We start from the raw sequence: 27,241 nt of genomic DNA, 5'->3' as shown, positions 1-27,241 counted from the left end.
TATTGTTTCCGTAATAAAATTTTCATTTTAGTCAAAGACTAATTATTTAGTCTGCATTCAATATTCCCTCCATTTTTTCAAAAAAAGAACCGGTTTTTTTTGGATTGAGTACTTGCCCACGCCCACTTATTTTCATTACACGTTTACGCCCCCGTACCACATTTTCCGAGTTTTGACTTAGCGGCTCTAAAAGCTTGATTTCACCTATTTTGATCAGTTAAAATTAAAATTTTGCCTTATTTAAACCATGGAAGCCATGCAGAAAGGCCTAAACGCTGAGCTTGAAGTATTAAAAAAGGTTCAGAAAGGTTTGTATCATTCTGATGTGCAAAATAATTTTATAATACTTCAGCAGTTGTATTAATTTGTTTTGCTTTCATATGCACTACTTGTATACTATTAATCACCATTAATTATTAATGATATTTAATTTCGTATTTCAGAATACCAGAAATCTGTCTCAGCGCATCAGCAGCTTGATGCGCAGTTGAGTGAAAACAAAATTGTGAAAGAGGTTTGTTCATCAATTTTTGTTGTTTTAATTTTCCAAAATTATTTTATAGAAATTTACTAAAATATTGTAATTATCAGGAACTGGACCTTTTGAAACCCTGCAACACAGTTTACAAAATGATGGGCCCTGTTTTGGTAAAGCAGGACATCGAAGACGCCAAAATGAATGTAGACAAGAGAATTAAGTACATCACTTCTGAGCTGTAGGTTTTAACAATCCCTGTAATTATTATTTCTCTTATGAAATTCTTTTTTCAAACTTAACAGTGAGAGACAAAACAAGCAGCTTGCCGACCAAGAAGAAAAAATGCAGAAGACGAAAGAAAATTTGAACAAAATCCAGAGCCAGATGCAGCAAGTGCAGATGAAGTCGATGCAAGGACAAGCTTGAACACAATGACGATCTTCTTTATTTTTAAGTGAGTAATCATCAGTTGTATTTTCTGGGTAAAATGAAAATATCCATGGATGTTTGGAAGTTTTTATTGTTAGGAGAAGTTCACACTATTTTCTGACACATCAGCTAGACACGGAACAGGCTTAATTACATTATTTCAAGTCATGGATTTTTACAATAATTAATAAGCCATTTCAAGAGATCATTCGCAAGCGAGCTTCATTCACACCATACATGAAACATTTTAATTTTTATAATGTATTTTGTTAATTTTATTACGCTTAAAACTGAACACTTTGAAAATAGGCGGTGCTAAAACTATTGAAAAAGTGGCACTATTAAGAGCTAGAGCAGCACTACAGGAAGAGTTAAGTGACTGCTACAAGTTGCTTAATTTAAACTCTTTTTAACTTCTGTAGGCAGGATTATAAAATGGCCACTTTTCTAAAACTTTTGTCATAATTGGAATAGATTTTGCTGATTTTCTGCAAATATTTTAATGCTAGACATTTTTACACACATCTTCTGTGGGTTGGACTACGTGGTAAAGTGTTTTCTGTGATATGAGGACCACACAAAATTGACTAGGCTTAGTCTTGCTGGAGGCCCTCCTAGGCCTTAGGAGGTGTGCAGCGCGCGCAGCACTCGCCTTCATGGGTAATGGCTACTTGCGGCAGGTTGCAAATTAGCGGAGGGCAGATGTTTCTGGTGCAAGTTATCTGGTGCTTCTGTAACAGAAAAAATATATTTATATTTCCATTTCCATTTTATGATAAAATTGAAAAAAATACTCACAAGACAGTGACACTGGGTGCACGAGTCCAAGTGCCAGATCTCTCCGTTCAGCCGGACGTGTCCTGTATCGTCTGTGCACTGTTTGCTGTTGTGCTTGAGCTGTTTGTGTGAGTCCTCATTAATGATCCTGTGCTCCAGTTTCTTCATCTTGCGTTTGATCTTTTTCAACTGTTTGTTGACGTACCGCAGAACCTCTGCTAAGCTCTTGGCCTCTTCGTCATCTTCCTCTTCAGGTCTGTCCCCCTCTTGGTGATCTTCATTCTCGGCAGACTCTTCGGCGGGGGTCGTCGGAAGAGTTGTGGTTGTAGTCAAGGCCGTGGTTGTTGTGCTTTGAGTGGTGCTTGTGGTGGTTGGAACTGCGGTTGTCGACGTTGTCCTGCCAGAGTTTTTGGATCGGCGCCTGGTTGGTGCAGGAGTTGTCTCGAAAACTTGATTTTTCTCTACAGATTGGTCAGATTCTGATTGTTGGTTTGCACTACGACGGAACCTCCTGCCCACGCCTTCAAATCTTGCTGAACTCTTGCAGTCTGCAATAATTCAGAAAAAATTATGAATTTGTAAAAATCCATTGTTATTGAAATACATATTTTTTTTTCAATTTATTTAACTGTTTTTTGATAATTTGAAACTAAAATTTGAAATTAAATTAGGGGTGATTAGTCAAAAGTAACAAATATTTAACTGTCTTTACAATAAATGGTAACTATTATTTTTCTGTTTCAGCTTATTTTTCAACTTTAAACTTCTCATTGGCTTACCTTCGCAACATTCAGTCCAGAAACTCAGCTCGATTTGTGGTAACTCTTCACAAGACATGATTCCTGATCTCTGTTTTGACGGCAGCAGGAAAACGTCCTTGGTCATGCGGTCGATGGCGTCTCCGTTGTTACACAGAACGGCCGCCAACGATGACTGCCGAAGCTGCGTCAACTGGGCTGGCGTGAAAACCGCTGGGTCCTCGTACCAGAATCTGCAAATAAATAATTCAGCTTTTGAAACCCGAATATTCCAATCTACCTGTCGCCGTCTCTGAGTCTGCGGAATTGATCAACCAGGATGCACTGGAAGGTAGGTCCAATTTTGCCTCCGTCAACTTGGTCTTCGAGAATTCCGCCCACAAACAAATCAATGTTTCCTGCAATGAAAACTCTTTTGTTAATCCATTTTGCTTTGTCTTCTAATTTTAAATTGAAATTCTTAATAAAATTAAAAAGTATAATATTAATCATATTTTCAATTATACACTTTTGCAATAACTTAACCTGGGTGCCCATAAAGTTTCTTTAATTTCTCTCGGATTTCACTGCTTTTGATTTCATTTCGAAGATCATGGAATGACTCTGCTGCAGTCAAATTGCAGAACTGCCTGTATTCGTTGTAACTGGGTAGGCCGTGGTCACGTCCTCTTTGAATGTTGATCGCAGCCAGGTCAAGAGCAACCTGGATTAATTTTTTTTTATTTGCTTAGAAGGTCGTCTAAGTTTTTACTTACATTGTGGGCAGCTGAAAAGAGTCTCTCCGTCAGATCAGAGTTGAGCGTTTGCTGGGGAGTCTTGAGCTTGGCAGGGGAGAAAATCATACCCCTCATCAGGGGATCGACGCCACCTTCCTCAACGAGACGCCAGGGCGAGAAAAATGCCCTGTGGAGAGGCAGGGGTCCTTCAGGAATAGGGTGGAAAGAGGCGTTGAGTCGGTCCAGCTGGGGGTTGATCATCGAGTGGCCGAAGCGGAAGGCGGCCGTTGCGAAGGCGTTTGCAATCCGGGGGTCTGTGTCCGGCTGATAGCCCTTGTAACTTCCCAGCTTTTCCATGCCTGACGGGCCCAAAATGTGGGGCAGCCAGTGCGTGAACGTGATATGCTGCATCTGGGCACCTACGATCTGGAAAAGAAATTTAGCTAAATCCATTAAAATAAAATAGAAAAAGACATACTTTCCGAGCTTCGTGAAAAACGGAGTCCGACTCCCAGAGAGGGTTGAATGTTCGCAGCTTTTTCGCCACTCTGTTGTGCTCCCTGAGCCAAATGGTGTGCATGGCCAGAAGAGCCACTTGTTCGTTGGCCCTGATGTCTCCGGCCATGAAGCAGCCAATGTTGTGTTCCCTTGGGTCTCGTCTGCAGTCCATGAAATCGCGGTCTGCCAACGGCAGAAGTTCTCCTTGCACCCTGGGCAGGGTTATGGACCTCATCAGTCCGTCTTGGCTGTTGAAATCTCTCAATTCCGACACGACCGCCGTTGAGAATCCATAGACCTGTATATTTATCAAAATTTATTAAATTCAAGCTCATTTTCTTTTTTTTTATTTGAAATCTATCCATTTAATAATATTTAATAATTCTTTAACTTTTATGCATTTTTGTCAATTGTTTTCTGTTGCAACAATAATTAGTTTCTTATTTAAAATAAATATGAGTTACATTAAAAATATTTTTATTCTACCTGTGAAGCATCTATGAAAGATGTGAGCTGGTTTATCTGCTCCCTGGGGTTGACGGAGTCAAATAGCACCGAAGTGCCTCCTGAACCGCAAATAGCGCTGCTCCTCACAAAATCCATGCACTTGTCTAAACGACCTCGCAAATCGTGCTCGGGAATCTGAATAGGGTAGCAAGGGGACGCAAACTCGCATGACCTGCAATACAGATCAGCGATCAAACACATTTTCTGTGCTTTTTCAACAAAGCAACGGTTAAACCTATATTTTATGATTTGAACGAGCCTTTAATTAATAGTTAAAACCGTTTTACTTTTCCAACAACAAAATTTGATTAAAAAAATTAAAAAATGCAAAACAAATCGATTCAAAAATAAAATAAATATAATTAATATATAAACTATTTATAAGAAACCGCCTTGGGTTGAAAATAACATTTAAATTTGCAAAAAGCACCCATAAATATTATGCATACTTTATTTGCAACAATTGCAAAGCAAAAAATAAAATTTAAAGCAATTAATACAAAAGCATATTAGTTATTTATTTATATTTAAATTTTAAATTAGTGCTCACCCTTTACATTCCACGCCATCCTCGTAACTCTCGCCACTGAGCGAGGGGATGGCGTGATCCATGTCGTGATCCAAAAACTGGCCCCACTGCATCAGCATGTGACTGTTGAAGTGGTCGGGGGTGATGTCGGTGGTGCTCAACAAAGAGCTGGAAACGAGTCGGGCGTTCGGCTTCTCAAAGCCAAAGTACTTTTGCCCTTTTGTCCAACCTACAATAAGAAGAAAAGTTGCCGCGCGTATAATAATGCTGAGAGCGACGAGAGAGAAATTAAGATTAATGGACCCTCCGACTCAACCCCGCACGCACAGCAAGAGCTCATAAAAGATTCAGTGTGGAACACTGCGCTAACAATTAAAAATGAAAAATCGTTTTTTAATTTTTATCTCCAAGGAAGAGAAAAAAATTTAAAAAATTTACCAATGGGAAGATTGAATCCGTTTTCGTATGCTGATGGCAAAAGTCGGTGGAAGGCGGTAAGGGAAGCGCCCCACATCGGGTGTCTCAGGTTGTTGCAGGTTCCGTCAAGGGACCTGTACTTGGTGTGGAAGCACATATCGTCGCAGTCAACGTGCGGTCTGTGCTGCATGCACCCTGACAGGTTTGCAACCAGCTCCAGATGCTTTGGGGACAGCAACTCCCGATACGAAAAATCTGTAAGTTTTATGTTCAGCTCAAGACCATTTTAAAAATAAATGTGATTATTTAAAAATTATTAAATTTGGTGTAAATAAGGACCTTTGGTGTCTGTAAGGCTGAGTTGCATTCCAGCCAGGACGTATTTCTTCACATTGGCCAGAGTGATTTCATAAATTTCAGCCGCCCGAGCAACTTGTCTCGCCTCAGCATTCGGATAGCGCAAAATTCGTAGAAGTTCTCCAGGAGAGGCTGGGGTCGTTCGCGCAAATAGGGAGGTCAGGGTGTCGTTCACAGCTTTGTCCACCTTGCTCTGCGCCTCCTGATATGCTCTCTGCACAAATTGGTCCCCGGGCCCAGCAACCACAGTAACGCCTTCAAATTCAGAGAGAGGCGGAAATTTTAATGAAAAAATTTTGGCAGGCCGTCGCTGCGAATTTTTTCTCTGAGTAGAATATAAATGCGAAATAAAAAAGGCAGCGAGAGGGGAATATGTGTAGACTCATAAATTTTAATAACGCAAATGTGTCGTACCTCTGACAGTGACGGTGGCTTTAGCCGAAATTTTGCCTTTTTCGTTCACAGCAGCGCATTCGTACTCGCCGCTGTCGGCCGAGGTGACGTTATAGATGTACAAGCTCCCGCCAGACGCAATCCTAATCAAAATCGATCCAATTTTCACTCAACCAAATCAACGCAAAAAAGCATACGTGTGGAATTCAATTTTTTCCACACCAATGAGAGGAAATTAAATTTTTAATTTTTTTTTCTGTGTCACTAAATTTAATGATACTCTTGCTTACTTGTGCTGCGGGTCTTCGTCGATGGGCACGCTGTTCTTGCGCCACTCGATTTCAGGGTGAGGGTATCCAGAGGCGCTGCAGGGCACCTCCACCGTCGCCCCAGGTGGCACGGTCATGTCGTAGGGCTGGTCTTGGAAAACGGGCGCTTCGCGACGTTCATCTTCCACTCCGAGCCACGCGCCGGCAAAAACTTGGCCGGCCGTATTGCGAGCAATGCACGTGTACTGGCCCGCGTCTGAGAGCTTAACTCGTTCGATTCGCAAAATTTGACCTGGAAATTTTTCCGATTTTTCCAAAGATTATTTAGAGATATTGAACAACGAATAGAGTTATATATATATACATTATTTTCTTAAATATTTGTATTTGTGACAATAAAATAATTTAAAAATTGATGAAATTTATTTCTTTTCACCATTTTTATAAATATGCATGGTTTGCTCTTACTCATACAAATATTTGCATCTTTATCATTGCTTTAAATGTTCATTTAATTTTTTTTATTTAAATTTCATTTTCATATGAATCAAACCAGCGCTTAAAATTTTTGAAGCGAAATTTTCTATTTTAAATTAATTTCAATTAATTAATTATGTTCTTAATACTCACCATTTGCAAGCAGGGCAACGTTACCCCCGGGAGGAATGAGCTGGCCCTCCCTGTACCAGCTGACGGTCGGCGCCGGCTGGCCATTAGCAAGACATCGAAACTGAACTAAATCACCGGCTCTCGCACTCTCGTTCTTTGGCGTTTCGCTCAGAATCGGAGCACCTGCACGTCGCAAACCAATAAATCTACCACCGAAATTAATATTTCACTCACCAACAACTTTCACGAACACGATGCTGTTGATGGTCCCGAGGAAGTTGGTGGCCGAGCAGCGATACTGCCCCGAGTCCTCGACCCGCGAATGTCTGATGGTCAGGGTGCCGTTTTCCCACACTCGTATGTGGTCAGTGTTTCTGATTTCCCTGCCGTCCCTGGACCACGTGATTTTTGGCGTGGGCTGTCCGACAGCGGTGCAGTGCAGACTGACCTGCTGACCTTGGTGCCCGTAATAGTCCTCAGGGTTCAGGGAGAACCGAGGCTTTGCTAAAGATTAGTGAAGAGTCGCATTCAGATTACAAAATATTTATTTTGAATTTTCACTGTACATATGCAAAAGGCTTTACAAAAATTTTATCTGAGGAAAAATAATATAATTGTCAACATTAAATTTCTGAACCTAAAATTTGAAACTAACTAATTTAAATAAGTGACCTTATTATTTAAAAGAGCGTGTGCACTAAATTATTTAGCCCTTTTATTGAATAATTTTCTAAATGCACCATAAATATGATAAATTCATGGAAATTGAGAAGACGAAAATATTAATGAATGGTTATTTAAGGAGATACAAGAAGTGTGCCGGTGTCGCAGCCTGCGCCTTTGTTACACAGAGGCAGAGCAGAAAGCACGAAACGCCACTTGAGAGCAAGCAAAAGCGTGCCCTAATTGCAGAGTGCCCTTCGCTGCGCGGATAATTGTAATTGCCACCAAGAGAGAGGGTGTAATTATAATTACCAACAGTGCGTCCAACCCGCATGACCGCAGATCTGGATTTGGTGTGGCCGGCCGAGTTTCTCGCGAGACACTCGTAAACGCCGACATCGTCCAGCGCTGCGTTGGCAATCATAAGGGTGCCGTCGCCCAGCACCGAGTAGCGCGGATTCGTGTCCACCTCCTGGCTGCCAAAGGAGGAAATTAAATTAATCCAACCGTAAATTTTATCTCAGGATGCGGGGAGTGAGTTATTTGAGGTTTAATAGAGCTTTTTGTCAAGATGGACAATTGATTTATTTTTATTTTGACAAGATTCAAGTTGGCATAAAAGGTTTTCACTAATTATTTTTATGCAATTACAATTGCTTAAATATTATGAGTCAAATTAATATCAATTTGAAGCAATTATATATTAAATTCATAATGTATAATACAGTATTAATATTTTTTGTAAATTTAAATATATAATTTTATTTTGTTACAAAGAATAATGCAAAATGAATTAAATAACATATATAAAATTCAATCTTTTTCCATTTTGTAGTTTTCTCTCTAAAACAAATTGACAACTGTCATTGAAAGAATTTCATTCCAAATTTTAATTGCCGCCAAAGCGGCAATAAACAAAGCGGGTAAAAAAAGAGCAAAACCTCTTTATTGTGTCGTCTCTCGCGGGCACAAAGGATTGAAAAAGAAAGAAACGCTGTCACGCATTCCTGCACGCGGCGCACAAGCGCCGTCTCTCTGATAATAGCAAAGTACCGTCCTAACGAACCAACGGAGGAGGTTCATGTGCATGTGTTTTATGTGCGCGGACGACAGGCGGGAGATAGACAATGGGCTGTTAATTAAACGAACCTATTCCTGAGCCAGACAATGTTTGGCTGCGGGTCGCCGTCGGCCTTGCACGTGAAGTAGACGGTGCCACCGAAAGTGATCTCAACGTCGTGCGGCTCCTCCTTGATCTCGGGCTTGCCTGTTGAATTCATCGTGACATTTGACACTGATTCAATTTGCTGCTGACAGTATATTTTAAAGAGAGGAACAAAACACGCTGCTCTTTAATTTTTAGCGACGAGGGCGATTCAAAATCAATAAAATATTTTGTGACTTTATTGAGCGAATATTTCAATTGTTATTTTAATTTAATTCAAAGTTAAATAAATTCCTGCTTGCCTCAAAGTTTGTACTTTTTAAGGAAAAAAATATGATAATATTTGAAAGTAAAAAACACAATTAAGGAATTGATTCAGTCTATAGTTGATATTGACTGAAAAGGAGTGATTTTTTTCCTATTCAGAAACTACAGATTTTTTGACGATAAGAAAAATTTAAATGTATTTGTTATAACAGAATTTTGCACATTATTTTAAGTCACAATATTTTATACAAGTTTCATTTCCGTGTTTTAATCTAGAGAATTTTGAGGAGCCCTCATTGCATATCCTTTGATTTGATTCGATTGCCTGAACGAATAAATTAATCATCCTCCTAATCCACGTCCACTCTAATGTTGCAGACAAGCAAGTCAAATGATTTGCCGTCTCAACCTTGGCCCCCGGTTTAAATCAGATTCGGTGGCCAATCTCAATAAATCCCAATCAAAAATTACTAAATAATCAAACGTAAATGATAAATCGCTGCTTTAAAATTTCCTGACCGACCAGGGCAGTGAACCGCAGCTCTAGTTTTACAAAAAGTCTCTGTAAATTGATTGACTATTGCTGCAACTCTCAAGATATAAGAGGAGTTAATGACGGAAAGGGTTACTCACGGCAGTGGAAATCATCGTCAGTCATCAGTGTGAGAGATTTGCCCTGCATGTCGACGGGTTGCTGACAGTGGGCAGCTGTTTGCGTGTCCTTCATCTGCTCCTTGAGCATCTTCACCAGCCACACCATTTCGCAGTCGCAGACGAGAGCGTTGCTGTCCAGTCGTCTGTTTGAAAAACACACACTCCATTTGAATGGACAGACTTTGCACATTCCTCGTTCGACGTGAGATGAAACGTCGGAGAGTGAGTTTGCAAAAGTTCAAATTGCACGCGTGCTTTGCTCGTCCTTATTGAGAATTAATTGCAATCGTTAAACATGCATCTCTATTGTGTTCGTCGCGTTCCTTGTGCGATTCGCGTCGCCAGAGAGCCAATTACGCGACGACGGCTGTGTGCAATTATGCCCAATTAGCGATGCGAAACACTTAATTCCGATGCAAACGAGCGTGTCCTCATTAGCATACAAGAAATCGGGAACGTTTTAATCCACAGATATAATTTTAAATTTAAAAAAGACGTTTTAAAATTTTCAAGATGTAAAGGTACTTTGAATATTATTTTGGAAACCAAAAACTTACGTCTGAAGAAGTTGCGAAAGAATATTAAACACGCTTTCGAGTATCTCCTTTCGCAGAATTGCAAAAAACTAATTTCACGGACGTGTTTAGGGAAGGAAAATTTTAATTTTGTACTCACAGTCGTTCGAGGGATACGAGGTTCTTGAAGGCACCCGCCGGAATTTTCTGCAGCTTGTTGTGTTGCAAAAACCTGACCCGAGAAAACAAAATTAGCATGATTGTGTTTGCGTTGAGGCGGCGCGATTCCCTTTTAGGGCGCCGTAATAACAATGAAAATGCAGATCACTTTTTGCCCAAAGATGCGGGGAAGAGGCGAAAGGTTAGTTTCTGCGTCAGCACGCGTGCCACTAGAGTGCGAAAATTATAACAAACTAATCAAGCACTTCAAGCAGGCGGTACATCAAGCTTCAGAACGGATTATTGCCATGGGCCATGATTAATCACAATTTTAAATGTTTAATAATTTCATGCGAATTTATTTGGTTTGGAGCCAATTTAATTTAACTTATAATTAATTCATAAATTTTGAGATAATTGTATAATCATCTGATATAATAATTTGTTATTGATCCAGACCAATATAATTGGTTCAAAGCATTTTAATTGGGTTGTTAAAAAATAGTCCTGATGCGAAGTAAGTTTTATAGAGCCGATTTTTTTTACTCTTTTTCTCTATTGATCCCATACAACAAATTCCGCAGCACGCCGGTCCAATTTGCATGCAAATGAAAAGTACTTTTGAAAGCGTCCGTGGTCCATTCACAAAAAAGTCACACCAGGCCCATTTGAACGGCAATTTCGCTCATTCACAGTGCTTTTTACTTACAGCCGCTCGAGCAGAGGCAAATCGCTGAGCAAGCCTGGTGCGAGTGTTTCGATCTTGTTGAAGTGCAGGTATCTGAATTGCAAAACACAAATTCGTCAACACTCACTCGCTACCACACACATTCACAGAGAGAGCAAAAATAAATCAGAAGAGCAGATCGTCATCACTCGCAGTGCATCAAATAAACAAGTGTGCATTAATATAGATTGCTGTTGAAATGAAAACAAAGCAAAAAGCAGAATTAGTCGCGGCGGCAACTCAGCAGCGTGTAGAAGCTTTTGATGAAAATTCTCTTTTATTTCTATATTTTTGGAACAAAATTTCCTGCCTTTGGGTAGGCTGTTGGACTGGAGACTCATTTCCGAATTTCAATGCTGTGCAAACAGCTTTTGCTATGGGATATAATAAAAAGTGAACGCGTCACTTGTTTCCACAGCAAGCGCCTCTAGAAGCGATTTTTGTTTCAGAACACACAGGATATTATAACTCGCAGCAGTGTGCGTTCAAAGGGCGCGCAAAAATATTATTTGCCCTGCGGACAAAACGAAAAGCTTCATACATATAGAAGGGTCTCAGATATGAACGAAATTTCCTTTTTGTTCTTCAAACTATCAAAGTCCCTTCAGACATTCCACAAAACTTCCAAACATTATAGTATTCTTTTATATTTTTTGCGTCTTAAAATACATGGAAGCTTGTATCTGAAGATATTTTTCATTTATTTTTTTTTTTAAATTCAACTTTATAGCGAAGCCAATGTAAAAAATAAGCCTATTTGAAATGTAACCTTTAATTCGCTTTAATATATGAAAAGGACTCAACATATTCCACGATCTCTTCAATATATCAGTTTAAAATTTAGAAAATGCAACCTGCATGACATGCTTGTCAAGAAGTTGCATAAATCAACATTCTGAAGTGAGCAGAATCTAAGTATTGTATTGTCAGGCTGCTATTGCTCTAAGCTGAAGAGACCAATAATAAACTGTCACACATTTGTAGCAAAATAGGGGATGAAAATTCGTTTTGTCTTCATAAGTTTGTCTCGCAAGAAAACTCTGAGGATAAAAGTGGCGCAGAAAAAAGTTTTCGCATGACGAAAAATTTGCCCAAGAAAAAGGGCACGCGCGTCTCATTTTTCACAGGCGACGGTCGCGCCGGAGGAAGGGGCAGCCTGAAATGTCAGTGGGGTAGACAACCCGTGGTGCACGTATGAGTGTATTATTGCATGATAAATCTGAATATTTAATGGCCCGTCCGCCCAGCTTACTTGTGTGTGGCGGAGAGAGGAGACGCGCGCGACCAGATAAAAATATGTATATAAAAAAATGTGAATAGGAAGCAAGAGGGCACCAAGAACAAAAAGTGATGCTGCGCCTGTGGTGGTTCACTCGGTTCCAACTTACAGCCTCGAGAGGGCGCCGAGGTTATTGAAAGTGCCCGGATGAATGGTAACAAGATCATTGAAATGCAAATACCTGCAAGATAAACAAACACACGCGAATAAACTTTTCATCTGCAACCCTAGAGCCGCTGGAAAAAAGTAATGTGAGATGTCTCTCCACGCTCAATCAGTGGAGGGAAAACTTTTGCCGTAAGCAGGGATGGAGTTTTTGGATAAGGAAAACTTTTTGGTTCAAGTTACACGTTATGCATTATTTCATTTTTTTTTTGTCATTGTGAATAAGAGGAGGTAAACATAAAAAAATGTAAGAAAAAAAACTTACTATAATTTAGAAAAAGGTTTTTCTTATCCTACCAATTTAAAATGACGTTCCAAATTGTTTAAGAGAGGATATTTTTAATTAAATAATAAGAAATCTTAGTCAGTTAGTAAAATTAAATCAATTATATTTTACTATATAAAAGTATGTAAAATATTGACAAAAAAATTGACAATTTATTTATTTCATGGACAAGCGAATTTTCAATCCGCAGACCAAAGGCTGCGCATCCCAAAATTATGTTGGTACACGGCTGCCGTCAGAGCCATGGGGCCTTATGGCTCGGGCGGAAGACATCTTTTTTTTGGCCAACATAATAGAGCTGATGCGTGGCCTTTGCCGCAGACTTTGCTAATTTTCATAAAATTGCAACTAAAAACTAATGAAAATTTTAACAAACTTCTCGATTTTTATTTCAATTAAAATATTTTCTGCTTAACAATTCCCAAAATTCTATGATTTCAAGTGATTTGAAGATATAAAAATAGTAATTACCGTAAAATATAACTTTTTTGTTAACATATGGCATATAACATATGACTATAAATTTAAAATAACTGATATTACTTACAGTTGTTCAAGCTTGTGCAGACCCTTGAAAACGTCGGCTTCAATATCTTTTATTCGGTTTTTGTACAGGTAGCTGGAATCAAAACAAGCACATAAATAAAAAATTTCAACAAGCAGCAAAACCGATCGCGGTAGCTTTACAGAATATATTAAGTTTCCATTACGAAGGAAAAGATAAAAAAAGAGCAAACACATCACGTACGCAGCTCATCATCTTGCGCGGTTGGGTGTTTTCAATCAATAATTTATGAGTGTTCCCATGCTCCCCTTTCCTCTCTATAAGCTCATGATGTAATCGCAAGAGAGAGTATTTACAATTTAATAAGCAGGCAGCTTAGCTCGCAGGATAAAAATAATGTAAACTTTGCCGCCGCAGCCACCGCGTACAGTACCATGTGTTTAGCTCAAGGGCAAAAACACTGTGCGAGAAACTCGGCGGCGATTATAAATTTTGCATCAAACTTGATGCGAATGGATTATCTCGCTGAACAGGTGACGCCAAAATTTTAATACTCACAGATGCTTCAGTTCAACCAGACCGAAAAAAACGCCATTCCGCAGCCGAGAGATCTGGTTGTTGTTCAGCAATCTAGAAAAATATAATTGGTATTGAGAGGAAGATCAATCAAATATTGGCACTTTTAACATGCATTTTTTAAATAAATTTCCATAATCTTATCTCCTTTGGATTAATTTTGGGTTTGGATTATCATTTTTTATATTATTTTTAGAACTTGATTTGATTCAAAATTCAAATATATTTTTTTACTTACTTACTTTAAAAAGAAAAATTGAAAATCTTAGTAAAACAGATGATAAAAAAAGCTTATTGCTGCAAAAATAAAATGTATGTCTGAAAAAAAAATGAACTGTGTTTAAAATTTTAATAGGCAAAAAATAAAAATATCCATTAACTTGACTGGGGCGTGAGAGTCAAGGAGTTGTTGCACACTTGAAGGAGAAAAACTTAGCGAGGCGGAACTCGGAACCACAAATAATAAGCCCCTGTTACATTTTTGAACGCTAAAAATAAGTATCAGTGCATCTCAAGCTGGAGCGCGACTGAAAAATATTGAGGGGGCACAAATCTTTCGCAGCATGCTTTGCAGCCCCGCGCTGAAGGATAATTACGCGCGAGAGCAACTGAGGAAATAATCAGAAATAGAATGCGCGTTGTTTTTCAGCGAGAAGGAAGGAATTGAAAACATTGAGCATTTAAAAATAGCGACGGGTACTTACAGCGTGTTGAGCTTCCTAAGGTTCTGAAAGGCGGCCGGCTGGATTTCTTTGATCTTGTTGAACCGCAGATCCCTGAAACAGACCGCACATACCATAAATTTGTCTCTCATCTCAATCAAAATGACATTGAGAATTGGCAATCAATGTTGTACAGAGATGCACAAAAACATTTTTCATGTTGAGGATGTTGCTTGTTAAATAAAAAAATGAAGTTAAAAGAGAAGAAATAAATATTTTAAGAGAAAATCTAAAAGTTTTATTGAATGATTCCAGATTCCATTCTCATAAATATTAAAAATTTAATTTGCTGACAACTCTGCTAAACAAGATAAATTTTTGTAAGAAATTCATCATGAATTCAGAAACCGAGAAAACCTGTAAAAGAATTAAAATGTCAAAACTTTTAATTGAGAATCTCCAAATTTCAAAACATAACTTATTGAAAAAAAAAACCCAACAACATAAATTTTTTTACAAGTATGAAATTATTAACAATATGAACCATTAAAAATTGTTATTAAGGAAGTGGCACTCTCTTTGCAATCAGGCGAATGCAAAGAGTCGCACTTTAATAAAGAGCGAAGTGTTTTTGGTTTTTGTCTTTCCGGTGAATGGTCGTCGGCATCGGTCTCTCGCCTTGGCTGAATGGCTGGCTCGACAGACACATGCTCTCGACGCATTTCATTACAATCACGGCGTCGTTATCGTCCGCTTTGAGCACACGTCGGCGAGCTCTTCTTTTATTATTGTGTCTGCCGTGATGTGTATAGTATTGATCTCGTACACAATCAGAGAGACCTGCTCTCCACACTCCACACAGAGCCAGCCGCCGTTCAAACAAATAATGCCGTGAGAGAGACCGAGCGCCGCAAGCAAATTCGCAAATAATATATGCAAGACGCTTCCGAATTCACTGATCAGCACAACCTACTTACAATCCTTTTCAATGAAGGACAAATTTTTATTGAAGCGATTGTTCCTTTTATTTTCAAAACAGTGTTTTACAAAAATTAAATAGAATTAATTTTGGAACAAGATCAAAATAGTTTGAATAATTTATAAGCTCCTGTAGATTTTGAATTTAAATAATTCAAAATTTGGATTTCAGGAAATAAAAATTTGTTATCAACCAAACTTTGCCGGCACTGTAATTTTTTAAAACCGATTTGTCACCCAACAGGAAGAATTTCCTTTTTTGTTGCTGTTCTTTTCACAGCTTTTTTCTAAACGTGTATTTTTTCATCCTACATCATTAATCGTAGGCATGTGAGTGCCTTTAATATCTCCTAATTAGGCAAAAAAGGGAGGCTTGACGGGCCCGATTGATTAATGGCGACGGGTTACACGGGCAAGAATAAGAGTGAATCGACCACTCCGCGTCCTTGGTCATAGATAGGCCACTAATGGAATTAATTAAAAATGTGCCTGCTCTGGCGACACTTAACAAGTTAAACCCATTAAGCACTGCTGGATCTCACTGCTTTGCTTCATTCATTCCCATTTGTTTGGTGCATCAACTTTTTCAAAATAACCTCAATAATTGTTCAAAGAATTTGGATGAAATTTTTAATATATTATGGACTTTGCTATAGTTGGACAATTAATTATCCTTAGTACAATCTTAATTATTCTCATTTTTTAAATCTTCTTATTCAATTCAATTGCAAATGATAAAGATTTAAAAAATTAAATTTCAATATTTTACGTTAAACTAAAAAAAATCATTTCGCATTACAAATGTTTTAAGTCTAGTCTTGTATCCTGAAGCAACAATTTGCGTCGCCTGTCAACGCCTCTCTTTATGAAGGCGCACGTGCGTTTTTTCACGCATAAACTGTCGTGCCGCCGTTCTTTCTTCTCGCCGGCGCAAATTGTTAACATCATTCGCGACTCAGGGCTTCTCCTTTCTTGTGTAGTCCCATCTGCGGAAAATAAAACGGTGGGAAAGGCAGAAGCTGCGGCAAACAAATGAGGGTCGTGTTTGTTTTTTCGAGTCGCGCAGAGAGGCACGCAGCCTAATTTACATTTTGATTCTCACCTCCTTTTCTTTCTTTGTATTCGTTCTCAAAACAAAACGCCACTTTTCTGCACAAATCCCCTGATTTATTTTCGTGTTTGCGAATTCCTAACGACTCGCCCGCTCGCGGATTTTCGTTTAATTTTATTTTCGTTGGTGGCGCGTGGCATTTTTTTTTCGTTCCCTCAGCTGTGGGATTTTATTTTCTCGAGAGGGAATAAATCACGGCGCCTTTATTGGGTGCGATCCTTTCCAAAGAATCGTCTTGTAATCAGACAAAGGCGACAAATTGCGTTCTTTCCCTCGATTTAATCTCGCTAGAGCGCTTTCAATTCCGTTAAACAAACACATCCCTCTCGAGAGTTTAATCTGGTTTGATTGGTTCAGACCATTTTCTTGGTGCTCCTTTAATTCCATTCCACGATTACGTGAGTTCCCACTCATTCCGTTTAAGCCTTTTAAATTTGATGACAAAAAGAGACGCTACTTTTTTATGGTATTGATTTATACAACAAAATTATAACTCAAAATAAGCATAAGAAAATTATTGATAGTTTGAAAATTAAAAAAAGACAACATTTTGAAGATCATAAGATGTTTTTAAATAATTTTCTTCTTTATTAATTGACCTTCTTTCATTTAAAAATACCATTTGGCCTATCATCAGTAGGCATAGTAGCACTGAAAAGCCAATTTTCCAGTGGTTTTTCGCAGTCTAAAAGACCTTTGACCCGCCCGTAAAGCTATTAACCATTAACAGAGGCGCTTTTGACAACGATGCGTTAATCTCCTTTGCCTGGCCAAGAAAACCCAAGGAAAGTGTTAATGTGCAGAAAACTAGCAAGTCCGCCGCGATGCCTCTTTGACCTTTCCAGACTTTCCAGGTACCAGCCCGTAAATTATTATGGTCTGAGAGCTCAAGCTTACTCTCTCTGCGGAGCTCATTGGAGAACAGAAAAATAAACAGAAATAAACATTTCAAAGCACCTTTGAGAGAGCCTGAAATTTTGCTCAGCATCAATGAGTTAAACCAAAAGCTTGATGCTTAATTTTTGGTTCCCACACCGCATCAAGAATCATTTCTTCAACCAGCCTACAAATTAATTTTTTTGTAACAATTAACCTAGATTAGCAGAGTTGATAATATACTTTATCCTTGGTTTAAAGTCTGAAGCAATATTAAATTGCAATGCCAGAATTTTCTAAAAAAAATGTAAGCAATTGTCATTAACAGATGAAACCAGTTGGTAGAAAACTGCTTTTGGCCCTCGTTCAATCCTCTGCTATAGAAGAATAAGCCTGATATTATTATAAGCGCTTGACGTGTCAGCGCTAGTATCTTTTGTGTAAATATAATACAATTTGATTTATCACCGTGAACAAGAACAAAGCGAAAGAAAAGTCGTGCCAATTATTCATCTGGTTTGATATTTTTTTCACGGTCATAGCAGGTGTGCTCTTGTTATTTATTTCGAAGAGGGAGACACGATTTTCACGCCAGGCACGCTCGTGATATCAGTTCGTCTGGAAGTTGATTTTCATGACGACTTTATTACCTCGCCATCCTCTCTGAATACTAGAAAAAGCCATTTATCATCTTCTATAGGATGTTCCGTATTGCACTGTGAGAAAGAGACAGGAGAAAAATATATGTTTTGGATATTTTCCCAGTGAAATCAAACAATAAAATAGCAAAACTATATTCAAATTGAATTAAATTTTAGCTCACAGATTTTTTAGTTTTCTTAATTAAATTTTTTTCACTGCCTTCATAGCAGAACGAACGAAAAGCTTTGTTATGACAAAAGTCGTGATGCACTTGGTCTTGACCATTTTCCTAGTTGTGTCACGATATTATGGAATATCAACTTTTCGGGCGGCGTGTCATAGTTAAAAGTGGTGCTGATCGCTTTTTCTCCACGCTTGTGTTCCGCGACGAATTGACACGCGCACGCTAATTTTGGAGGCAAACGCGGTGGCCGTTGTGTCTTTTCTATACGAGTCGGCGTCCCTCTTTATTTTTTATGGGCAGTCCGGTAAAAATAAGTCACAGATATAATGTCTTCATTCGGCTGCAGACCGGGTCACACCTTGCTCCGTGGGCAGACGGGCGAAAAATGTGACAAGGAAGCATTGTTTAATCTGTCTTTTTCCTTTGAAGTGGCTCCGACGAACGAGGTACACTTGCGAATATAATCTGGAATTTCGCTTCCTGCAATTTGCCGGTCACCGCACGCGTGGGCCGCGAAAATTGTTCTCGGCAATAAACAACAAGATTTACACAAGTCTGGACAGACCATAAAAATTGGGATCGCGCCTCCTTTTATGAGCGCGTTTTTCCATCACCGTAAGGCATAATTTTTTATTGAACTACCGATTGAGTTCATGGCTTATTGGAAACTTAATAACATTAGCTTCAGTGTACAAAATAAACTTTTTAGTTATATTTTGCAAAATTTTTCACATTTATCAATTTTATAGAAGAAATTAACAAATATATAAATGGTATATAAAAAACCCTGAAAAAGATTTGTAATTTTAATTATTAAAAAAATAATAGTAATAATAAATATATAAAAGTTCATCTTAATAGTAATTCTGAATATTATTAATGATATATTATTTTCTCAATAAAAATTTTGTTATCATTTTATAACTATTACTGTTTATGTGTAAAAATTGTTGCATCACACTGTTCACATTCAAGTGTTGCAAACAATTTAATTGAACAACAAGAAATTGCTTGACAAAACGGCACCACCACTAGCAAGAATTTTGCTAAAATACTTCCGAAATCAAAAAGACCCCATCACCGCAATTGATTATTTTTATTAATGTTAAATTAATCAAGTACAATAAAGACTCCCTGTAAGGGACATATATAGGTTTTTTAGCAAATATAATTTTTTTACCTAATAATTTTTTGATTAAATTTTGATAAAATTCGTGGTAAATTATTCATTCAAAAGTGGTGCAAATAAATGTATATTATTTTGAAGGTTCCGCCTTAAATTATTAGTCATTTATTGAACATGTACCCTTCTACCTAATTCCTCCAAAGAAATAAAAATATTTGTTGGCACAATTTTACAAGAATTCAATCGAATATTCTCAATTTCATTTTTTTTTATCCAAAAGTTACAAAAGTGGAGCTTTTAACAGAGGGCGACTCAAAGAAGGAACCAAGCGAGTACAATAAAGATTAAATATTTGGACGATTTCATCAGCACCTTCAGTGCATTAGCGCGACCGTCACAAGTGAGAAGTCAACCACTCGAGTAGTCCGAGAGCACCGACAGTTCCATTAAGGCTGGACGGCGACCCAATCAGGGTATATATAATATTTGCTTTTATCTCTTACAAGTCTGCTGGGCGTTTTGCTCTTGGGCAAATAAATTTATTCCGAATGTGCAAGTTTTAATCGAACTTCTGCTCTAGCGGCCGATTTAATTAATCTCAGCCGCTCAAGAGTTTCTCAAAATTAAAGGCGCCGCCGCCGCGGAGGCGAATTCTCTTGTATAAAAGAGCGCATCACGTTATGGTGATTGCCGTCTGCTGATGATAAATCTTCCTTCTCTGTCAGCGAATTCTTCGCTCTCCCGCAGATAAAGCATCTTTCTGTATAAAATCCGCACCACACGACACTCTGAGACTTTCAAGTGAGATGAAAATGCTGCGAGATGATCTGTGAGAGGGATGAGCAGCGCGCAGACTTTCGTCACGCTCGACTGGCTCGTTTGATTCAATTTTAGATGTGCACTCTGCCTCAAGACTGCTCTAGTTCCCTCTTGATCGCGCTGTAATCGTTTTTCTATACGGCTCTTTGCAACCGCCGGCGAAATTTTGCAGGCGCCATTATCAAATCAATTCAATATCTTGTTCAACTGCGCTCTCCTAATGTTCAAATGGATATGATCTTGTAAAAGACGATACAAAAAATATAGAGTTTTTTTCTGACCACGCCACACTGAATTGTGGATATTCTTCCAAATTAAAAAGTTATTAATTATTTGCCATGAATATGTCTTAAAGCACATGCAATGGTGTAAAAAAATAAGTTACTAATATTATCAAAGTTTTGATGTAAATGTTCAAACCCTCCAAGAGTTCTAGACTAGGATATTGCATTATTTGAATTTTCAATTATTATCAAAAAAATTTGATTTAAAATAACCCGAATTATTTTATGAAATTTAAATTAAAACTACAAAATTGAAATGAATCATTTGCTTTCGCATTATTTTTTAAATCAAGAAAAACATATTATTTTAATTCCAGTAATAGAAATTACTCATTACTGTACTAAAGGTCATGATGTCATGATTTAATCACGCTTTGAGGAATTCAACCCAGTTATTTTTTTGCCCCAGTAGCGACCACACATAGTATTAAAAACGAATGAAAAGCATTTCCGGCACTGACTCGATGCATATCACGTTCTAAAAAAGCACCAGTCGCGTTAAAAATTGCTCTCTCGTAGATTCCCCATGTGTTTCTTTCACATAGTCGGGTTTTCTTCTCGCCGGCTGCGGGAGCAACGAGTATTCATGACTTACTGACTTATTGTGCTGATGCTGAATCAGCTTTGCGACGATGACGTTTCTTGTGGCTTTGTGCTCACTCATTCGGCTTCCCAGATTTACACCGAGCAAGTGAAAAATTCTGCAGGAGCTGCTTTTATTTTGTTACCGGCCCATATCATGCATGCGGTTTTATGCAAATTAACGCGATCGCCTCCACGTTGTTGGGCACCAACTGGGTTCTGCTGCTGAATTAATGTAGCTCACTATTAATGTATGCTATGAGCAACTTGTAAGCGATCCGAGCCAACCGGCGAATGGGTGCCAATTAGCTTTATATGGGCACATCGCAGCCTCTCTCCTTCGAGGAAAACGCGCGGCTGCCTCCCTTTTCCTCCTGATCTCATTGTCAGAACGAGGGAAATAATAAGGCTTTCAAGTGGTTTGCAAGAAATACAAGCACCTGATAAATAATAGGTCAAAAGATTTGTCATCTTCAACAAAAATACAAATAAAAGCCCGATAAAAAATATTAGAAAAACAATTCAGACAAAACTTTGCACTCCTATATTGGCTATAAATAAATTAAAGATGAAAGTCATAAAAATTTTCAAATAAAGGGTATAAAATTTATCAACTAAATCCCCCACCCCACCTACGAAAAATTTTTCTGGAGTTTATAAGTGTTTCTACCATAATTTAATTAATAGTTTCAAATCCTATATAGTAATTTTCGTTGTAAAAAATCGTAACACCTGTTCTCTTCAGAGGATGCTTTTATGCTTCAGCCTAATTTTTGATAGATCGAGATAGTTTTTATGTAGGGGAAATTCCAAATTTAACTTGGTTATAGGGTAAATTGGCTTGATGCTAACTTAGCCTCGAATGAGAACTATAAAAATCTGATTTATTACATACACAAACCTATAAAGTTTACATAGGCACAAAATGTTAAGAGAAAACACAGTCCTTTCCTTGCCACTAAAATTCACAATTAAAATCAATCCAAATTAAGTATGACGTTAAATCAGTGCTAAATCACTCTATCCTTTGCTAGACACTGAACGCTGCAGAGCGAATCACTGCGATTTTCACGCCCCATTAATCCGCACAACCCTAAAAGCGCCACCGCCGAATGGATTACACATTAACGTGTGCACAGTAATGGAATCGCCCTCTCGTTGGGCAGCTAATTAATATCGAATATGCTCACGCATCGTAAAATATACGCGGCACGACAACGGGAAATGAATTAAATTTGCAGCACATATAGTCTGCAGAGCTGGACGCGAGCGATTCTATTTCGGGCGCATGAAACACTCGGCTAATAATTGCAATGCGAAAAGCGAATTTATCTCCCGAATTCAGAACTTACGACGCTCGGCACGGAGGATTTTTCTTTCTCTGCTCCTTGTATGAAATATGCACGCGGCGCTGCGTTCAATCATTTGTGCGGCGCCTAGTGCAAAATTAAGGCGCTCCGAATCGTAAATGTTTTATGAGGCCCATTAAGATGAGGCTCTCTCTCGCTTCGCTGCTGCCGCAGATGACGAGATGATTTCTTTAAAAACGGCTCGAGAGATGAAAACTTGTCCCAGGAGCAAAGGTCGCCTAATTTTGAAACGTTTTCTTCAGAAACAAAATTTAAACTTTGAAATAATCGGAGAAAACATTCAAATTACTGAAAATATTTAAGTTTTTCATTTTCAAAATAATAATTTTTAAAGCAGCAACGGATTTAAAGTTTCCACCGAACATACTACCTATGGGTGCGTTTCATTTGAATCCAAAAATTAAATTTAAAAGAATCAAAATTACTTTATAAATTCAACGTCCAAAAGCTCTAAATAAAAAGCATTTGTTGTATTCAAGATTTTTTAATGTTTTTTATACAAGATGTAGAAACAAAAATATTTTCCTTTGCTTGATCAGTTTATTGTGCCCCATCAATTAAAAGGCGACACGTCAATAGGTTGAATCACAAGCCCGTGAAAAATCTCGTTTCGTCAAACAAACGCCGAAAATAAAAGCACGGCCCACCCACGGGCAGCGTCAAACACAATGCCTCCGATTGTTAGCTGCAGTCCAAATCGAATGGCGTGTTTATTTATGATCGGCGACTTTTATTGTATATCAAGGCCTAATTTGCCATTAAAAGGGTGCTTTATGGCGCGGCCGAAAAAAGGGAGACAGCGAATGTTTACAAACAGCCTGCTGGTCTTGACGGATGGGTCACTTCTGAGTGGCGCTTGGCAATTTTAACGAATATAAAAATAAAGCTCTCTCTGTGTGATAATGCTGTATCGTAACCTTGACTCTGCCAGAAGTGTGTGTATGGATGAGTGAAGGAAGAACTGGCCAGGCGAACCCTCGCCAAACGAGCGCACTCGCCGCATTATTCGGCACAACAGCCCTCCACACCATCTCCCATAAAACGGGCACACAGCTTGCAAAAGCGAATCTGGACGCGACGTGCTGTTTTAGGTTGCGGTTGACAAGTGGGGTGTAATTTTCTAAACAATCCTTTTGAGTGTGAAACAAGCTTTTTGAGCTGCCAAAAATTACTTTAACACAACAAATAAAATTATACTAATTTTTCTTTTTATTAATTTGTATCGTATTTTCAACATTAAATATTTATTAAACACATGTGCTGTATTTTATTTAAAAAAATACATACCATAAACCAAAATATCTATGTTTTTGTGTTTAAATGTATAACAGCTTATTTTAGTACTAAAGGGTTTGAAAGTTTTGAACAATCTTGTCCCGCTTTTTTGACAGCTAAACTCTACATCGTTTTGAATTATAAATTATTAATTATTACATGGCAACAAATAAAGTTATTTTAAGATTATATAAAAGAATTTTAGTCCTTATTGGGCGTACCTCACTTTCAGTCATGAAAAAGATTGATCATAGAGGCACCATTCATTAATTATTCCCCTTTATAAAAAAAACGATTTGTAAAGCAAAATGAACTACAGGATGATTTTTTTTATAAGCTGAAGTAACAGGTTGAAACTGTTGTTAGAATTGTGACTTTATTTTAATTCATCCAAGCATATTGATCAAATTTACATAAATATAGCAATAGTTTTTAATTTTAAATTTATACGAATTATATAAGTTCTCTAATTTGTAATCAGATAATTGAATTTTTAACTTTGCGTACATGATCCTTTGAGGCCGCTCAACTATCTGCATTGCAGTTGGTTAAAAATTGAAATAAACGTGTACGGTCACTTGCTCATCACATCTGTGGACGCAATCCATATTTGTAGCTAAACGAGCGTGCAAAAAAGCATAAAGTCAAATAAACCAGAAAAGGCCAGCCATTATTTCGTTGCAAAGTAAATTATTGCCAGGCTGGAGTGCTGTCAGCCATGGTGCTGGTGCGTGCATCGGTAATCGCGACCATTAATAAGCATAAAGTATGTGAAATAGAGTCCACACATATTTTATCCCCTGAGAGATAACCGGACATGTTTGGCGCTAAAATATGCGCAAAATAAATCAACAACCGACCGGTTGAAATTATGCAATGGACCGTCGATCTGCGTTGCAATGCAAATTTCGCAACATTGCTGATTGATTGTGCAGAAAAGCGTGTCTTTTACGTTCACTCGCTGCTTTTTCGCGACCCTTTTGTTGACCGGCGCGCGAGAAAGAGGCACCGCTCGCTCGATTGACCTTTGTTAAGCCGCCGTAGAGAGGGTGGGTGACCGAAAGCACGTTTTTTGATGACTCGCCTGCTGGCATTTGGAGCACCACCGCGGCACAGAGAATAAAGAGAAACGGGGCGAGTGAGAGAGTTGAGAGCACCCCCCACAACAAGCGCACGCCTAAACGTTTTGTTGTCAACCACCAAGAAAAAGCGTTTCACCTTTTTGCAACTAAAAATTTGTGAATTTATGACATTTTTGTTAGAGCCTAAAATTAGAGTAAAATCGAGACTTTGGGACGTCATTGTTGAATGCCCATTGCTTCTACCGATTTATCGCGTGATAAGTGTCTTGAACCACCGTGCTAAATTTTGTATTGAAAAATTTAAAAATAAGTAATTTATTTTTTAAATAATTTTTTCATAGAATATTTACATCTAATTTAGTATTTAGTGCTCTCAATCAACCTTCGTAATTTCAAAAATTAGAATATTTTGAAAATATATTTTCATCTCACTGATAAATTATAATTTCCATTGCCTTTTTTCCTCTTCTCTTTCCTGAAATTGGTATAGGAAGAGTGAAACTTCTAGAGTCAAGGGTCGCAGTGTGTATATCAAACAAAACTCAAAGGATGTTGATCCTTTGCGATTGAATCTCTGTGTTCTCGAGCTAAAGACCAGATAGCACAGCAGACACCTGCTCAAGAAGAAAAAAACAGAGACTCTGCTCGTCTGAGTGCGATAATAAAAATTCCTTTCACAGTCCCCCTTTCAAGAATTTAATTATACACCCCGCGCACGTCGCATTTTCCTCTAATTTTTCCATCCAACCTCTCTGAGAGGAGTTCCAATTACTAAATTTATTAACGCGAGGAATTAATATGCCCGTTACGAGAGATTTCTCATTTCTGATTCGTAAGTACATTTTTTTCTTTTAATCTAATACAAAGAGACGTGATTATATCGCGCGCAAGGAAAACATCTTCCGTCTCTCTCTTTTACCTCGGAGTCGCAGGTCGAGATCTCAAAGATTCAATGCGAGTCATGTAACAAGAGATTATATTACCCCGGGAGACAGCAAGAGACTCTAATATATAAATCTGCTGGCATATTACAAAATCCGAGATCTTGGAGATCCAACACACAGCTATTTACTGTCTTTAACTGCAATTAATCAAAGTGTGTTTAGGTTTCGTAATAGCGCTGTAAGAGTTTTTATTTGCTTGAAGAACGTAAGTATTCTGATAGAGAGAAAGAGAAGAAATAATTTTAATGTGTTATGAAATTTTTCAAAAAGACATTTATAAAATAAAAAGGGGGGACAACTGGTTATCAATCTCATGAATGAAGAATACGGAAGAATAAATAATTACTTTATATCCGGATTATTTAAAAAAAATCAAAGGCTCTAAACGTAGGCGGAATTAATGAAACAAAGCCTCTGTCAACAATGATTAACACCTTAAATTGGAATCTTGTCTTCAAAAAAATTGTCAGAACGTATCCTAAAGATGAGTGTAAAACATCAAATGTTTTTTGTAACATTTATAAAAATATTTATTTTAAATTTCCTTATAGGTTTTAACAAAATCATTACACTAAAATTTATTGGTAATAAAAAAATTGCTATGAAAATTTTATTATTACTTTAAACTTATAGATACTTATAGATAATCAATATTTTATATAACAGTTTTTGTGAAAGAAATTAACGTTTCATTAAAAAAAATGCAAAATTTAAGTATAATACGTACAGGGTGGTGGTGTTATGCGGCACCTGCGGCACGTCTGTCAGGTGCAGGTACATGCATCGGACGGTGGTGCGGAAGCAGAGGCAGTTGGAAGGGCAGTTTTGCTGCTGGCCGCGGCCGACGGCCACCAGGGCGCACGCGATCATCCACAGCGGCCACCACATGCTCGTCGTTGTCGGAAGCCGGCACGGGTCGTCGGCGGGCCGTCCGATTCGCAGCACTCGTTCGACTCGACTAAATTCCAAATCAAGAGATGCGAGCGAGCGAGCGAGTGCGACTTGGAGGATCTTCTCCTGAGCGCCTAGTTGGTCGCTCACCCGCCAGAGCGCAACGCCAATCTGGACCACAAACCGTGCCTGATTCACGGTCACAGCACTTCAGCACGTGGGTCCAATCGACACTCATAATAATTATGCATTAAATTTGTAATACATGCATTGAAAATTAATTTTTTTTTGTTCTGCTTGCAAAAGATTGTAACATAAAATATCTTTAGTTTAAAATCTATGTAATTAAAAAAATCTTTAGAATTATCTAGTATAATTAAGTGTATTCCACATTTTACAAGCGCTGCAAGTTTAAATTGTATACAAAAAAATTCAGAGAGCTTTTTTTTAATTATGAAATCTAATTTTTGTGCATCAATTATTTAATCAGATTAATATACTGAGTTAGGGAAATAATAATACTTAAAATAAATACATATATTTTTAAATGAATAAATTATTTTAATGATCAAAATTCATAGAATATTAAAAAATAAATATTTTTTCTAATTCCATTGAAATTGAAATTATTTAAAATTCATATTAATTAGAGCATTTAATTATTATTAATAAAAAACTATGAGAGAATTGAAATTTCAACTCCGAATAGACTCAATA

At 37.9% G+C, this 27,241-nt stretch overlaps 2 protein-coding genes across 3 annotated transcripts; one reads left to right on the top strand and one right to left on the bottom strand.

Annotated features, from left to right (window-relative positions):
* The first annotated feature begins 131 nt into the window (after positions 1 to 131).
* LOC132197986 (prefoldin subunit 6) lies at positions 132 to 3,003 on the top strand. Its single transcript, XM_059621642.1, has 5 exons — positions 132 to 308; positions 444 to 514; positions 592 to 716; positions 781 to 932; positions 2,429 to 3,003. The coding sequence occupies exons 1-4, from the start codon at positions 248 to 250 to the stop codon at positions 902 to 904; spliced, it is 381 nt and encodes a 126-aa protein (XP_059477625.1). The 5' UTR covers positions 132 to 247; the 3' UTR covers positions 905 to 932; positions 2,429 to 3,003.
* Positions 987 to 26,614, bottom strand: LOC132197980 (peroxidasin). 2 transcript variants are annotated; one of them, XM_059621634.1, is made up of 24 exons: positions 26,361 to 26,614; positions 14,403 to 14,474; positions 13,681 to 13,752; positions 13,165 to 13,236; positions 12,276 to 12,347; positions 10,162 to 10,233; positions 9,466 to 9,629; positions 8,550 to 8,667; positions 7,713 to 7,876; positions 6,972 to 7,241; positions 6,759 to 6,920; positions 6,150 to 6,420; positions 5,881 to 6,002; positions 5,449 to 5,721; positions 5,131 to 5,364; positions 4,714 to 4,921; positions 4,143 to 4,335; positions 3,637 to 3,954; positions 3,198 to 3,584; positions 2,968 to 3,145; positions 2,723 to 2,840; positions 2,464 to 2,675; positions 1,706 to 2,232; positions 987 to 1,638 (listed from the first exon to the last, which is right to left on the bottom strand). In XM_059621634.1, exons 1-24 carry the CDS (start codon positions 26,519 to 26,521, stop codon positions 1,522 to 1,524), a joined length of 4,557 nt encoding a protein of 1,518 aa, XP_059477617.1. In that variant the 5' UTR covers positions 26,522 to 26,614; the 3' UTR covers positions 987 to 1,521. The 2 variants fall into 2 exon arrangements, with proteins under 2 accessions (XP_059477617.1, XP_059477618.1); XM_059621635.1 differs by lacking the exon at positions 12,276 to 12,347 and adding an exon at positions 10,870 to 10,941.
* Between the last annotated feature and the right edge of the window lie 627 nt (positions 26,615 to 27,241).

The sequence above is a fragment of the Neocloeon triangulifer genome, unplaced genomic scaffold, assembly GCF_031216515.1.
Source record: "Neocloeon triangulifer isolate White Clay Creek 2 clone unplaced genomic scaffold, ASM3121651v1 ptg000012l, whole genome shotgun sequence".
Classification (NCBI taxonomy): Eukaryota; Metazoa; Arthropoda; class Insecta; order Ephemeroptera; family Baetidae; genus Neocloeon; species Neocloeon triangulifer.
This window is presented reverse-complemented; position numbering and strand designations above follow the sequence as displayed.

Coding starts and splice junctions, on each gene's coding strand:
- LOC132197980 (XM_059621634.1), bottom strand. CDS start 26,521: ATGTGGTGGCCGCTGTGGATGATCGCGTGCGCCCTGGTGGCCGTCGGC. Junction 6,421..6,758: donor CGTTGCCCTGCTTGCAAATG/GTGAGTATTAAG, acceptor AAAAATTTCCAG/GTCAAATTTTGCGAATCGAA. Junction 6,003..6,149: donor GACGAAGACCCGCAGCACAA/GTAAGCAAGAGT, acceptor GATTTTGATTAG/GATTGCGTCTGGCGGGAGCT.
- LOC132197986 (XM_059621642.1), top strand. CDS start 248: ATGGAAGCCATGCAGAAAGGCCTAAACGCTGAGCTTGAAGTATTAAAA. Junction 309..443: donor ATTAAAAAAGGTTCAGAAAG/GTTTGTATCATT, acceptor TTCGTATTTCAG/AATACCAGAAATCTGTCTCA. Junction 515..591: donor AAAACAAAATTGTGAAAGAG/GTTTGTTCATCA, acceptor TGTAATTATCAG/GAACTGGACCTTTTGAAACC.